Source organism: Octopus bimaculoides, chromosome 11 (genome assembly GCF_046866305.1).
Source record: "Octopus bimaculoides isolate indiv1 chromosome 11, ASM4686630v1, whole genome shotgun sequence".
In the NCBI taxonomy this organism is placed as follows: Eukaryota; Metazoa; Mollusca; class Cephalopoda; order Octopoda; family Octopodidae; genus Octopus; species Octopus bimaculoides.
This window is the reverse complement of record NC_142938.1, coordinates 75,321,393-75,338,317: the sequence shown is the minus strand read 5'-3', so window position 1 is coordinate 75,338,317 and position 16,925 is coordinate 75,321,393. Positions and strand designations below refer to the sequence as shown.

Sequence of the window (16,925 nt, the reverse complement as noted above, 5' to 3'; positions counted from 1 at the left end):
CGGGTGGCACATAAAGTACACCATTTTGAGCGTGGCCGTTGCCAGTACCGCCTGACTGGTCCTCATGCCGGTGGCACGTAAAAGCACCCACTACACTCTCTGAGTGGTTGGCATTAGGAAGCGCATCCAGCTGTAGAAACTCTGCCAAATCAGATTGGAGCCTGGTGTAGCCATCTGGTCCACCAGTCTTTAGTCAAATCGTCCAACCCATGCTAGCATGGAAAGCGGACGTTAAATGACGATGATGATGATGATGATATTCATACTTTAACCTCTCATCACCTGACACATAGCCCCCCCCCCCCAATACCACTTCCTATTCAGTCAAGGTGGGGGTGTCTTGCCTTTCCGGTTACTTGGTGTCCTCACAGCTGCTGCTGCTGTTGTCATGTAAAAAAAAAGCAGCACCCGGTACACTCTGTAAAGTGGTTGGCATGAGAAAGGGCATCCAGCCATAGAAACCATGCCAAAGCAGACGGTGGCGCTTGGTGCAGTCTTCTGCTTTGCCATTCGCTGTTAAACTGTCCGACTCATGCCAGCATAGGAAGAGGATGTCAACTTATGACAATGATGCTGATGATGATGATGGTGATGATGGTAGTGGTGATGGTGATGATGGTGGAGATAATGATGAAGACAATGATGATGATAATATACACACACATGCACATACATATACATTAGTGAAGACTAGACACTGGAAACAGTAACCATAAATATTATGAAATGTTAGCATACACACACACACATACATGCACACCCATATAGACATGCATGCATACCATCATACATCTATATACACTTAAATATGCTAGAAAAAAATTAGCAACAAATACCTTCAGAAAGCTACTGAAATAATTAACATTTATTTAAATTCCATCTTGTTAACTTTTTATTTCACCTATTTAATTATTTTTACCAGAACCAAAGTGGAAAATTGCTGATATCTTGTACAATTCTACACAGTAAAGAGCAATTTGGTAACATAGGAATAACCCTAAATAAAATATGTTTAAAACAATAAATTATTGATGAAAATGATTATTGATCTCAATAAATAACAAGTTCAAATGCGATATTGGTAAAGAGAATTCTGTCCTGCACTGCAAGATAACTCAAAATCATCACCAATAATGTTTTATATCTGCTTTGCATTGTGATAAGGGTTGCACAGTTGTTACTACACTTCTAGGTGGGTCAGAGGACCACATTTCATTCAAAGGTTTCACTTATGGTTCGGCGAAAATAAAACACTGTAAATTGGTTGTTGATAGGAAGGGCTGGATGCCCTCCTTAATGGCAACCACTTTACAAAATGAACTGCATGCAATATTTTTGTGGCACCAGCACTAGAGAGGTTGCCATGTTTTCAAAAAGTTCAAAGCAATCTTTTGACCCACTACTTTCCACAACCCTCTGAAAAATTTCCCCAAAATTTAACACTAACATCTCACATATAGTCTTGCATCATTAGCAATAATGATGATAAATTCTCAGTTTTCAGTAATTTACAATTAAATCCCCTAAAACTGCAGATGTTAGTTTTCAGTAAATCAAATCTAGGTCCCATTCTTTTTAATGCCTAAATGGAACTATTTTACTTAAGACATAACATTTTCTTTTCTAGCATCACCTCCACCCTTCAGATCTCACGATCCACGTCTGTCCAAAATATCATTATATGTTAAATTACACAATTACTTATATAGTAACTTAGATGTGAATTACCAGACTTCAAATATGTTATTTAAAATGTTTTTGTAAGTTTTAGTTTAAGTAATTTAAAAACAAAGTAATTTATAAAAACAAAAACGACAACAGAAAAAAACATTATTCATAAAATGTTTTACACACAAAAATAAAGAATGGTAAGAATGTCAGAAAAATGACTCAAATCTCAGATAAAAACAGAATGTTGTTAAGGTTTGGCTTGGTTGTTAGTAAAGCAGTAATTACAGCAGTGACAAGAGCTGGTAATAAGGGGTTACAGCGAGGCTGTGTCCAGGGGTCATGCAGCAGCTGCAAACCAGCAATGCTTTCAACTCCTACATGCCTATAATATAATTCACCTGAGATCTGATCCATTTCAAAAAGAAGGCCATTGTGGTAGGGAATACCTTGAAGTTTGCGTCTGTGAAAGCGAGGAGATCCCAGAAAACTGTTTTTAATAGTATGAAGACGAGTTTTCCATGGTGCTGGGGTGATTCTTGGGGATGTTGGAGGAGTATTAGTAGGGCTATTAGTTGGTGTAGCACGTTGAGACAACTTTGGACTTGATAGGGGTGATGAACCAGGACTTCCTGTTATACTGGCTTTTCTCCTACAGGAAATAAAACAAACAAAAATAAACAATTTGAACCAAAAGAGTATATCTTTAAAGAATATTAATTAATTGCAATTCTTAAAATTATATTTACATTTATGAAGATGTGTTATATTTGAAATAATCCAAGTATATTTTTCAATGTTTGTGTGTATATGCATCATGTGTGTATGTATATATATATGTGTGTGTGTGTGTGTGTGTGTGTGCATATATGTACTCTCACAGACATATACATAAGTATATATATATATATATATATATATATATATATATATATATACACACACACACACATGCACACATGCACACACACACACTCACTCACTCATTCACACACATAAACACTCACTCACTCACACACACACTCACTTACTCACACTCACACACACACACTCACTCACAATCAATCACACACACACACTCACTCAAACACACACACTCACTCACCCACACTCACTCACACACTCACTCACTCACTCACACACTCACTCACATACACACACACTCACACACATGCACACACACACTCACTAACTCACTCACATTTGAATAGCTGGTTGTTGAGTTACGTATAAATTAGCTGGAAATCCTTAACATAAATTCCATGTTAATGCAAAACGGTAGAATGAGATACTATCTTTCTAGAGAAGAATAATTTCTACTTCTTTACATGCGAAGCAGTAAATTAACTCCCTGAAATATAGTACTTAACGTAGTGGAAACTTATAAATGTGCAATGCATATGAATTGGTGAGTGATATCAGTGATAACTAGTTTTATGACTATGGAACAAAATAATATTCAGAGAAGATTCTGATGGTTATATAAACCTTTAGCTGGCAACAATGAAAGTATATTTAGTTTACTCAATGAAAAGATGTTGTTACATAAAAATATTGATAAAAAATCAAAGGTAGTTATCGATGCCTTTGAATTAAAGTAAACCAGTTGGAGCTGTGTAGGGAGTGAAATGAAAAGCTGAAACGACGTGCAGAGGCTGGTGTTGTGTTAAAGTACAATTAACAAGTTGATTGAAGTACAATGATAATGAAAACAAAGGCATAATGAAGAATAACACTTTCTCATAAAATAAAAATAAAAATATAATACATATATGTATATATATTCAGTGTGCAGTGAATAAACCGTCGTCTAAATTACGCAAAAATGAAAATAATGCTGACATCTCATTGTAACAGATATATTTACCAGAATTACATAAAAATATCTTGAAATATTAAAGAGTAAATTTATTCAAAAAAATCGCCATTGGCTTCAACCACGGCCTCCAAACGACTTTGGTATCTCCTGCAACTCTTCTGAATGGTCTTCTTGTTTAAGTTGGTGAATGTTGCAATAATCCTTGCCTTCAGTTTATCTTTAGTGTTACATGAAGTTTTGTTGGTCTCCCGCTCAACTGCGCCCAATGCATAATAATCAAGGGGGTTGCAGTCTAGGGAGTTAGTTGGCCAGATGTTAGGAGTAATGGAGTTGCAGAAATTGTCTGACAACCATGACTGGATTCTCCTGCAGTGTGGCATGGTGCAGAGTCCTGTTGCCAGACATAGGGTCTTCCAGCAGCCACCCTCTTTACCCAGGGCAGCACTACCTCCTCCAGGCACTTGATGTAGGCCTCTCTGTTGAGGTTGAGGCCATGTGGGAAGATGAATGTAGGCATAACGTTGCCATCACTAGTGATCACTCCAAACACCATGATGTTGACTGAGTGTTTGATTATCATCACTCTTGGTACATGTCCTCAGATTGCACTGTCCTCAGATTGACACCCAAACACTCTGAAATGTTAGTACTGGAGTTTCCAGTGCAAATGTCAAGCAGTACAGCATGTCATTTTCAAATTTCTAGCAGACTGAATTACATCATGGTGCTATTTTTCTCACAGATGGTGCTCAACTGACCCTACTATACTGTGCAGTTGACAAAATCAAAAACGAACAATACACATGCATAAAATAAAAAAATGTAAAATGGTGACAATTTACCCATTGCACCCTGTATGTATGTATGTATGTATGTATGTATGTGTGTGTGTGTGTGTGTGTGTGTGTGTATATATATATATATATATATACACACACACACACACACACACACACACACATGCACACATTACACAAACAAATTCAACATAAATTTAAACATTGACCAATTAAGCATAGAAACATTTAAGCTACATATTTACAAAGAGAAACTGTATTCTGAAAATTGTAGGTGTTTTAGGAAAAGTATCTCTCCATAAAAATAATTGATATCTAAATTAAACAATTGGTATTATTATAATCCAACTACTTTCGGTGTCCATTATTTCTGTCAGGGTCATGAATGGCAGAGTTCTCAGACATGTCCTATAGAGTATCATAGCAAAAGCAACAACTAGAAAATATTCCAACTGGATCCCCCAGTAATACCAATCAAGGTTATGGACATTATTCAACCATCTTACCCTGAGGTCTACCCCTAAGTCTTTTTAGTGGTGTGTGTGAAGAAGGTGTAAGTCAAATACATCATGTCAATAATGAACAGTTAATTAAATTAAATTTCTTTTTAATCAGTTTAGTTAACAGAAAAATTTAAGGCGTCGAGCTGGCAGAATCGTTAGCACGCCGGGCGAAATGCTTAGCGGTATTTCGTCTGCCGTTACGTTTTGAGTTCAAATTCCGCCGAGGTTGACTTTGCCTTTCATCCTTTCGGGGTCGATAAATTAAGTACCAGTTATGCACTGGGGTTGATGTAATCAGCTTAATCCCTTTGTCTGTCATTGTTTGTCCCCTCTATGTTTAGCCCCTTGTGGGCAATAAAGAAATAAGAAAAATAAAAGGCAGTATCCATGACCTTTTTAATGGCCTCTGTAAAAGTTTGGAAGAAGTGGGACAGTCATCCGCAGATTGATGACCAGCCCTAATGTTAACTCAGCTAAATTAATGTAACGACCAGATGACAGTGGTTTTAAACCCATCAACAAAATAACTAAAACTATGATAAGGTTTCTTGTTAACACTGTCAGATACAGCTCAGCTAACTTCTCAACCAGCTTTAGCTATTCAACTGATTGGCAAAGATTCAATCCCTGACCAATGTGAACCAGTAGCTCAAAGAGTGGACTGTGTCTTCTCTATCACTGCTACAATTGTTTGTCCTAGCAAACTGCATATCTACACCAACCAGACCCACCCATCTTTTTTCACCCTCCTAGCAACCTTACTGTGTATCATCTCTCACACATAGTAAAGAACACACTCTATCCAGCCAACAAGCCAGCCAGCCAGCCTTTTTTATCTTTGCTAGAATACTCTTTACTCTTTTACTTGTTTCATTCATTTGACTGCAGCCATGCTGGAGCACTGCCTTCAGTCGAGCAAATCGATCCCAGGACTTATTCTTTGTAAGCCTAGTACTCATTTTATCGGTCCCTTTTGCCGAACTGCTAAGTGACGGGGACGTAAACACACCAGCATCGGTTGTCAAGCGATGTTGGGAGGACAAACACAGACACTCAAACACACACATCTATATATACATATATACGACGGGCTTCTTTCAGTTTCCGTCTACCAAATCCACTCACAAGGCTTTGGTCAGCCCGAGGCTATAGTAGAAGACACTTGCCCAAGGTGCCACGCAGTGGGACTGAACCCGGAACCATGTGGTTGGTAAGCAAGCTACTTACCACACAGCCACTCCTGCGCCAAATTTTCTGGAATTCTCTGTCGATCAAAGACTTTCCTAAAGACACATCCAACCACAAGCCAAACATCAACAACATCATTCTCCCTTATCTGGGACACTTCTTGTAAAAACCAAGGCAGTGCTTCCCATCTTCTACCAATCACAGTTTTAAAAAAATCAATAAATATGTTATAAAAAGCTTCAGAAGGTTTATGGCTTAAGTAAGTGAACCATAATAATTAATAATTAATAATTAATAAATTCACCAGCAGGTCTTATAATTATATCTATTCCCAATCAGTTTTTCATATCATATAATTAGCTGATAATTAGCTGACACTTTATTTAGAATTCCTTAATAAAACAAATATATCAATTATTGCTCCCAGCCAAAATACTTGTGAATGTTTGATTGGATATTGATCAGTAATTACATTTTTTTTATATTAATATTCTTGGAAGTTACTATTATGTAGCTTTACGTTTTACTTTTTGTCTTCTTTGAGAAGACATGTTACATATTAATTTATCATGAATGAAATGTATTTCAGAATTTAAATTAGATTATAAATAAAATATACTCAGAACACAATAAAAACAACAATCCTTTCTATTGTAGGTAAAAGGCCCCAAATTTGGGGGAATGAACCCGGTTGATTACATCGACCCCAGCATTTTGTCCAGCATGCTAATGTTTCTACCAGCTCACTGCTGACAGCCATATATATATATATTATTATATAGTAATAATAATAATAATAATAATAACAATAATAATAATAATAATAATAATAATAATAATAATAATAATAATAATAATATATAGTAAGAAGATAGATATAAATAATAATAACAATAATAATAATAATAATAATAATAATATATAGTAAGAAGATAGATATAAATATCCAGGCAGATAACGCATTACTCTATGTAAAGTGCCAAGGCTAGTTTCTTCCAATGGTCCATTTTAAGGTGTATATCCTAAAAACTACCATCCAATGTTACAGCTTATTCCCTGGCTACTTAGAGTGTAAAATCACAATACTGATAGCAAGGAAAACGAAGAATTTGAACATTCAGACTTTCTGTTTTGTTTTTTCATGATAATTGACCAACACGTGTTTCAATTGTACGTAGCAATTTGCAGTTGATACAATCGAAACACGTGTTGGACAATTATCATGAATAAACCAAGCAGAAAGTCTGAATGTTCAAATTCTTTGTTTTCCCTATTATCAGTATATATATATATATATATATATATATATATATCAGGGCATCATCATCATTATTATTATTATTATTAATATCTATCTCAATTGGCACTCCTGGAGTGGTTGGCGTTAGGAAGGGCATCCAGCTGTAGAAACTCTGCCAAATCAGATTGGAGCCTGGTGTCGCCTCCTGGGCCACCAGTCTTCAGTCAAATCGTCCAACCCATGCTAGCATGGAAAGCGGACGTTAAACGACGACGACGACGATATATATATATATATATGTATGTATGTATGTATGTATGTATGTATGTATGTATGTATGTATGTATGCATATGGCTTTATGGTAGTCATTTTGTAGTTTCTGAATATAGGATGGACATACAGACAGACAATTTACAAATATATATACAGATATTACATTATATATAAAAAAGCACACGTGAAATTTGCTTCCCACCATAGTTCTGGGTTCGGTCCCACTACACAGCATCTTGGACAGGTATCTTCTACTAAGTCTCTGGGGCGACCAGCATCTCATGAGAGTTTCTCATAGATGGAAACTGAAAGAAACCTATCACACACACACGCACATATATATCAATCTTTATATCCTACTTAACATGGATATACTTTAAGAATAGCATAATACTGTGATATTCAGCTTCAGAAAACATCTGGTATAGTACTAAAAAGCATGGAAATAGCAGCAGACACAACATGTCCAGACTTTCTCAAGACAAATACCACAGTATTATGGTGTTCTTAAATATATCCACATTAAGTAAGATATAAAGATTGCTATTCAGTACTTAAACTGCTAACATTAACCCATGGTTCGTCCAACCCATGCTAGCATGGAAAGCGGACGTTAAACGATGATGATGATGATATATATATATATATATATATATATATACATATCAAAAGGACATGTTCTAACCCTATTCCACACATACAAAAACAGCCATACCAACAATCCGACATACCTCCATCATCAGCTGCCCCACGGATATCATTATGGTTTTGACACCTGGGCAGTACCATTTAATCCAGTGGTGTCAACAACACTAAAATAAGTGTTGTTAGGGAACAAACATACCAAAGAAACTACAACTTTCAAACACATTTACCCTATGTACAACTGTATCAGGAAATAAATTCAATAAGTAAATCTATAACCAACTCCTAAATATGTAACTAAACGGCGACCAAACCTTTAAGTCACACACACACACACATACACACACATATAAATGTGTGCATATGTATGTACATATATGCATATGTTTTTTGTGTTTGTCTCAGTCACACTTGACAACTGGTGTTGGTTTGTTGATGTTCCTTGTAGCTTAGTGAGTCAGTAAAATAGACTGACAGAATAATACACTTAAACAAAAGTACTGGAGTCAATTTGTTCAGTTAAGCCTCCAGTATGGCCACAGTCCAATGAGTGAATCACATAGAAAAATAAAAATAAAAAGTTGTTGTATATCAACTATTTGAAATTATATACACTATTTGGCTAAATATACAACAATATCAGCTGCTATTACTTGACTTCAAAATGCTGTGTTTTCTTTTTAAAAGAAAAAGCTCTCAGAAAATTGCAAGCAATTATAAAGTAATTTGCATATCTAGCAGAATTAATGGATTTATATCGAAAATAATAACATTGACATACAATAGAAATCACATTAAATGCTTTTGAAAATGAATTCATTTTAAAATAATAGAATGAGTAAATATTTTTCTATGTTTCAGATGAAGTTAACGATTATTTCACTATTAACTTACTGATTTTCATTAATAAAGATAGACATAACTAAGAAAATTATATGAAATAATAATTTGTGGTTAGATTTACTATAAACAATGTAATTAAGGGGTAATTTTTTTTTTCTTTTGCTGTTATTTAATATCTTCTTTTTTCTTTCGATAATCTTTAACTTGATTCAGTCATTGGACTGCAGCCATGCTGGAGCACCACCTTGAAAAGTTCTAGTCAAACAAATCAACACTAGTACTTATGTTTTTGTGTTGCTTTTTTAAAGTCTGGTACATATTCTATTAGTCTTTTTTGCTGAACTGCTATGTTACAGGAACATAAACAAACCAACACCAGATGTCAAGCAGTAGGAGAGTGATGACAAACACAAACATACACATATCTATATCCTTTAACTTGTTTCAGTCATCTGACTGTGGTCATGCTGGAGCACCACCTTAAAGGGTTTTAGTCAAAGAAATTGACCCCAGAACTTATTCTTTGTAAGCCTAGTACTTATTCTACCGGTCTCTTTAGCCAAACCACTAAGTTACGGGGACATAAACATACCGGCATCAGTCGTCAAGCGATGGTGGGGGTACAGACAGACACACACACATAAATATATACATATATATATATATATATATTATGGGCTTCTTTCAGTTTCCATCTACCAAATCCACACACAAGGCTTTGGATGGCCTGAGGCTATAGTAGAAGACACTTGTCCAAGGTGACATGCAGTGGGATAGAACCCGGAACTATGTGGTTGGGAAGCAAGATTGTGTGAAATTCACAAGATTCACTCACAAGGTATTGGTCAGCCTGGAGTTATAGTAGAAGACACTTGCCCACGGTGCCACTCAGTGGGACTGATCCCAAAACCCCGTGGTTTCAAAGTGAGCTTCATCACCACACACCCATGCCTGCAGTTACATACAGTAATCCCTCGCCATATTGCAGTTCACTTATCACAGTTCACCGACCATGGTTCACAGTCAAGCACTGGGGGTGATTTATTTAATCAACTAGTCTCTTCTCCCCAAATGTCACACTTTGTGTCTATATCAAAAATTATTAGTCAATTCATTAACATTTAATCAATCAAGTAATTAATTGTTTGATTAATCATTTGAACAAAATGACTAATAATAATAATAATAAAAGAAATGAAGTAGAACCAATGTTTGTGTGTGTTTGTTATTGGCATAATGACCCTCCCAAGATACAACAAAAAGCGTTTCAATATACAAATTCACATCAAGAATCTTGCAAATCAAATACAAAAACAAAATTAACTGTTAGATATAAAGTTTATCTTAGGTTAGAATTCATGCACTGAAGAAATAGAAAAAAAATAGCAAAAAAAAAAAAAGGAAAGAGCAAAGAAGAAAGAAAAGAACAAGAGATAAACAAAGTAAAACAGGATAAAAAGAGAATGTTTATAAATGTTTTTTCAAGTCCTTTGAGAGATACTAATAACATTTATTTCATGTGTGCTAAAAACTTAAACATTTCTTTCAGAGTGAATTCATTGCTACCAAAATTTAATTAAAAAATTTTTTTATATTTAAAAAATATTTTGTGTGTTTTGATAACAATGAAATGAATTACCAGCTTGTTGATTTCTGTTTTACTATTGAAGTTTATGAGTCCAGATAAATCCAAAGAAGTTTATATACTGTGGTGAAAAGACAAATGAAGAACGAATCTGGTGCTTCAGAAACATTTCTTCAACTAATAGAGATTTTTTTTTCATGTGTTGAAAAGATGTTTTCTCTCTTCAAGACTAAAGTTAAGCTAAATTTAAAATCTGTCCCAAACCTACTGGCCTACTAAACTGGAATTTGTCCAAATTTCTGTAACATTTAACCCTTTGTTACCATATTTCAGTTGAGATGCTCTGTATTTCTTTCAATTAATTTAAAATATAACAAAGAATTTAGTAAAATAACTTAATTATCATTAAGCTAGTGTTAGGAACATAAATTGTGACTAAGGTTTGGTCGAAGATTTTAATTCAGAACTTTTAAAAACAAGACAGAGCCAGAGGCGTTATCAAAAGGGTTAAATGACAGAAGCTTCAAGACTTCCTCCACTAAAATGGACGGAGTCAATAACCCACCCACCCTCACCTGTCGCTGATGTCCTCCACCACATTTTCTTATTTTTGTTTGCTGCTAAGTTGACTGAAGCAACATGAGGTGCATTGCTTCCTGACTCAATGCTCTACCCAGTCTGAGAACTGAAACAACGATCTAATAGTCACAAGCCCAACATCCAATCTACTATGCCATGGGGCCTTTGCTTTCCAAAAAAGAGACAACCCTAAGACATCAGGTTCCTCTTCTACCCAAACATCATGCAAATTTCCATAAACTTATAAACTTCTCTGTATAATGCTTACCAACAAACACCACCAGTGATTTCCTTGGACTCTGTTTTTTTTACCTATTCCATTTTTTTCTTTACTGTTGCATTAAACTGTCTCACACCTAAGTCTTTATATACTTTACACACAGAGGCATTACAACACAGATATCAAATAAAGAAGAAACACATGTGAGTGTGTGCGTGCGTGTGTAGACATCACGTGATACTAGTAAATAAGCAACATCAACATATGTAGTGAGGTTGTTCGTTTCCAGTCTTCTGTGAAAAACATGTTTGGACACGGGGAAATATTTACCTTGCTTGGAAACAGGTGTGGGTTGGTGACAAGGAGGGGTGTCAAGGTGTAGAAAATCTACCTCAACAAATTCTGACTGACTTATGTAAGCATCGAAAAGTGAACATTTAATATTGATGATGATAATATATACACACACACACACACACACACACACATCATCATCATTATCATTTAACATCCACCTTCCATGCTAGCATGGGTGGGATATGTATACATACATATATATATATATGTATATATATATATATATATATATATATATATATATATATATATATATATATATATATATATATGTATGTATGTATGTATGTATATTTAGCTAGAAATAAGAGTTAAAAGCCCTTAGCGCTGCAAGAAAGCACATCTTCATATATTGACAGGGGAATCTAGTCTAGTGATCTAGCTTTGCTTATTGGGTGGTTATCTTCCCTGTTAGTATATGAAAATGTGCTTTCTTGCAATTTTAAGGCTTTTTAATTCTTATTTCTAACAATATAGGTGCTACCCAGTACCCTCAGTCACAATTATTGACAACTGGATTTTTTGGGGGGGTTTTATATTGCATATAGCTGCCTTCATTTTTTATAAATATGCGTATGTGTGTGTGTGTGTGTGTGTGTGTACATATATACAAATAGGAGCACAGTTTAGCTCTTATTTCTAGCCTCATTTAGTGACAATTATAATACTCCCTTTTGGTGAAACATTGCAAATTGCTGCCTATATATATATATATATATATATATGCACCCATGGATGTACATGTGTGCATATGTATGTATGCTTGCATGCATGCTTGTGTGTGTGTGTGTGTGTGTGTATGTATGCATGTGCAGGTGCAGGCAAACGACACAGAGGTAACAACACAGAGAGAAGTGATGAAGCCCATGCTACTTACACTTGCTGAATGGCAAGTGCCCTCCGAGAAGCAACAGGGGATCCTTCACTGATGCTGCCTAATGAAAGTCGGCTGAAGGCAAAGAAAGATAATAGGATGAATAGGCGTCATGTTAATCACATGCTCAAGTTAAACATTAAACAGCTACAGTTAGAAAATATCACTATTTTAGGAAGGTTTCTTTTTTTTTTTTTCATTCCTGGGAAAGTTTTTTTGAGAAGCTTTAAAAATTCATTGGAAGAAAAGAAGCATGGAATTAGTAGAAGAATGTATGATGGTAATGATGGCAGTTTTAAACTATATCTTTGTGCAAAGGTACAAATTAGTTACTCTCTTGTTTTTAATTAAGATGATTAAGATGATATGATATATATATATGTGTATATATATATATATATATATATATATATATATATATATATATATATATATATATGTATATATATATAATAAAGTTATGTATAAATATATTTAGTATAAACACATGAAGCAGTAAGGGGGGAGTGTATTTATGTGTATGTGCGTGTGTATATATATATATATATATATATATATATATATATATATATATATATACACTCACATACATGCATATATTATATATGCGCACAACACGTATCTATATATATATATAGACATGTACATTTATTTTCAACCCATTCTTGGACAGTTGAACATGAAAGATATTCACTGCAAGATTCTGTCTCAAAGTAAAAAAAAATAATAATAATTATCTCAAATTGACTTTGTGTATAAAACCACATTGAGCTGAACTCCAAGTGTCCAAGTGACCAAAAACACATCGAATCGAGATCCAAGTGGCATAAGAATTTCTTTTTGTCTGTAAAAACTATGAGCTTTCACACACAATGTCCTATAGTGTTTTCCTATACAGTTGCACACACAAAGTCTAGAGTGTTTTCCTCCAAAATCCTACAGTGAATACCTTTCACATTCTAGCGTACAAAAACATGTTAAGAGAAACTGTACACACCTTTATTTAGATTCTCACTGCTTTGTACACTTATACTAAATATTTCTATGTGTTTATTCATATTTATAATATAAGATTTTAGTTTGAAAAGATATAGCCAATGCAAAAGCTTCAGATATGAAAGCAAAGCAATCTTAGAAATACTACAGTACATGACATAATTCCATGTCATAATAATTCCAAACATTTGATAAATGGTAAAAAAAATGGAGCAATCAAAAGTTAAAAGAAATCATTATATTTTCCAATTTTTATATCTATTTCTCAGTACTAAATAGAAATGCTTTCTACTTTCTAGAATTCTTTGACTTACAGTACGTCTCTAATTACTGTATTTTCCAGAATATAAGTCGATACAATATATAATGCAAACATAGTGTATACGTTTAAACAGTGTCACCATCTTTCTAAATCCTGCTGCATTTCAAATGAAGGTTTTGGTTCTCCAAAGTCATCTTGGTGTATGCATTGAACCACCATTTTTGGCTGTAAATTTTGGTTGGAATAATCCAACTTGCATGCCAAAAAGAGCAGTAACAATTCACAAATTTTCTTCAGTTTAAATGATTACATTCTAAATCTCATATTGCTATGGCAAACCTATCAAACCCCATCAATACTAATTTGAAAATAAGCATATATTTGAATTTAGATTATACACAAGTTAGGAAAACATACACTTCACCAACACAAAGTTCTCCTAATATTTGTAATTTTACTGAGACATATATACATATTTTAGAATGAGACAACTGAGAGCAGCTGTTTGACACTGGCAATTTGGCATGGCTAACTGGACACTGAACCTGTTTTAGCAACAGTACTTTTCGGCACTGGAAGCAAACACACACACACTCATAAATGTGCAGAAATATACACATGTACAGATAGAGAGAGAGAGAGAGAGAGAGAGAGAGAGAGAGAGAAAGAGAGAGAGAGAGACATTTACAATTTATTAACAGAACACAACTGGCATCACCATTTTTCCCTCATAGATATAAAGAGAGATATGCTCACACACATACACAAAAGGAGAGTGAGGAGAAGGGAGAGAAACATTAAAACAATTGATCTCAAATAAATCAGTGTCAAATCAGCAATGCCAAACCGGCAGTGCCAAAACAGCTGTGCCATGATGTCCCATACCCTATGTATATATAAACATGTGCATGTGATCACTATTTACATATGTCCAGCAAATACAACAACTGGGAATACCTATAAAACAATCACTTCTTATGTATTGACTTTCTCCTGTCCAAATCCATATTCAGTAAACAACAATTAGATGCCTTTCTTATAACACCAAACTTTAAGAACTAAGGTACAGGCATTTTAAAACCCCTTTTAGTAAGTTCTGCTTTGATTGTGATGGTTCTAATGAAACTCTTGACAAATCCATGTTCAATACAGGAGTCAATGGTGAAAGTGAACTGGTGTTGAGTACACAGTGTTTCATATGTTGAGGTCTGCTCCTTACTGAAACAGAAAAGGACTTCAAATGTAGAAGACAGAGTGCATCACAAAGTCTGCCTCAAAGTCTTTCTCAAAATCTGTCTCAAGGTCTGTCTCAAAGTCTATCTCGAAGTCTATCTCAAAGTCCATCTCAAAGTCTATCTCAAAATCTGTTTAAAAGTCTGTCACAAAAGCCTGCCTCAAAGTCTGTCTCAAGGTCTGCATCAAAATCTGTCTCAAAGCCTGTCACAAAGTCTACCTCAAAGTCTGCCTCTAAGTCTGTCTCAAAGTCAGGTTCAAAGTCTGTCTCAAAATCTACCAGAAAACCTGTCACAAAGTCTGCCTCAAAGTCTGTTTCAAAGCCTACCTCAAAGTCTGCCTCAAAGTCTGTCACAAAGTCTGCCTCAAAGTCTGTTTCAAAGCCTACCTCAAAGTCTGTCTCAAAGTCTGCCTCAAAGTCTGTCTCAAGGTCTTTCTCAAAGTCTGTCTCAAACCTACAGACCCTTTAGACCTGAGCTTACTCTAGTCTCCATAGTGAGTTAGAGTACAAAACTAAATCCTAAACAAGATGCCAGTCCATCATAGGGTCAACCATTTCCAAAAGATGCTGGTGTACAGTTTCATCTGGGTGGACCAGAGTAATGTGAAAAGGAGTTCCTTGCTCAAAGATGTAACACACATGCAACTGAGGAGATGAACTCACATTCTAACAATCTTAATCCCAACAACCAAACAATGCCATGCATCTTCACAAGAAGAAGAGCAATCGATAAAAAAGCTATACTAAATCAATTTCGATGTTTCTATAACTTTCCACGTTTTAATCTATTCTTTTCAGTTAATATAAAGTCTAATATATCATCATCATCATCTTCTTTTTCTTTTTCTTTTGATGTCCATCTTCCATGTCGGTATGGGTTGGACAGCAATAAGTTAAAAATAGATCAGACGTTTTATTTATTTATTTATCTATTTATTTATTTATTTTGCTACTTATCACGTAGAGAATTGAACACAATTTGTAAACTAATCTGCTGATAATACAAATCAATTATGTTCAATAGTATAATGATTGGAAATTTTGATTTGATGATCTACAGTTTCAGATAACACAGCAATATATATACATATATATATATATATATATATATATATATATATATATATATGTATATATATTGCTGTGTTAATATACACATATACATATATATATACATACATATATATATATATATATACATATATATATATATATATATATATATATATATATATATATATATATATATATATATATATACATACACACACACTCACACACATATGTATGTATGTATGTACATACATACGTTATGTATGTTTACACACAACTGAGATCGTCGAATTATTTTTCATGAAAATACAAATCTCACATTATTTACATTCTTTACATTTGACGGATATTTGTTCTCACCTTGCTTGTTGTTAACACAACATTTCAGCTGATATACCCTTCACCCTTCATCAGGTGGCTTGGGGAAATTTCGAACCTGGGTTCTCATTCCTAAGGTATTTTTCAATGTTAACATTATTATTATTTTTATTCAGGTCACTGCCTGGAATCAAACTCGGAATCTTGCGCTTAATAGCCCATGCTCTTAACCACTATGCCATATGCCCATGGGCAATGAGAACCCAGGTTTGAAATTTTCCCAAGACACCTGATGAAGGTTGGAGGGTATATCAGCCGAAACTTTGTGTTAACAACAAACAAGATGAGGACAAATATCCGTCAAATGTAAATAATGTAAATAATTCCTCATCTCTTAAATATAAAACTGTAATACAAATCACTTTCATAAACTAAAACACTAAAAAAAAAATGCTTCCTTTAAAAGAAAT

At 34.4% G+C, this 16,925-nt stretch overlaps 1 protein-coding gene across 25 annotated transcripts in view; it reads right to left on the bottom strand.

Annotated features, from left to right (window-relative positions):
• Positions 1 to 16,925, bottom strand: part of LOC106875082 (serine/threonine-protein kinase BRSK2) — a 316,142-nt gene that overhangs the window by 42,959 nt on the left and 256,258 nt on the right. For 13 of the 25 annotated variants that reach the window (XM_089360385.1, XM_089360366.1, XM_089360373.1 and 10 more), the window contains 2 exons: positions 12,596 to 12,667; positions 2,070 to 2,320 (listed from right to left, as the gene is read on the bottom strand). In XM_089360385.1, the coding sequence (XP_089216511.1) occupies positions 2,070 to 2,320; positions 12,596 to 12,667 (323 nt within the window). The remainder of the gene's footprint in view (positions 1 to 2,069; positions 2,321 to 12,595; positions 12,668 to 16,925) is intronic. The other 12 variants (XM_089360369.1, XM_089360371.1, XM_089360377.1 and 9 more) reach the window with 3 other exon arrangements.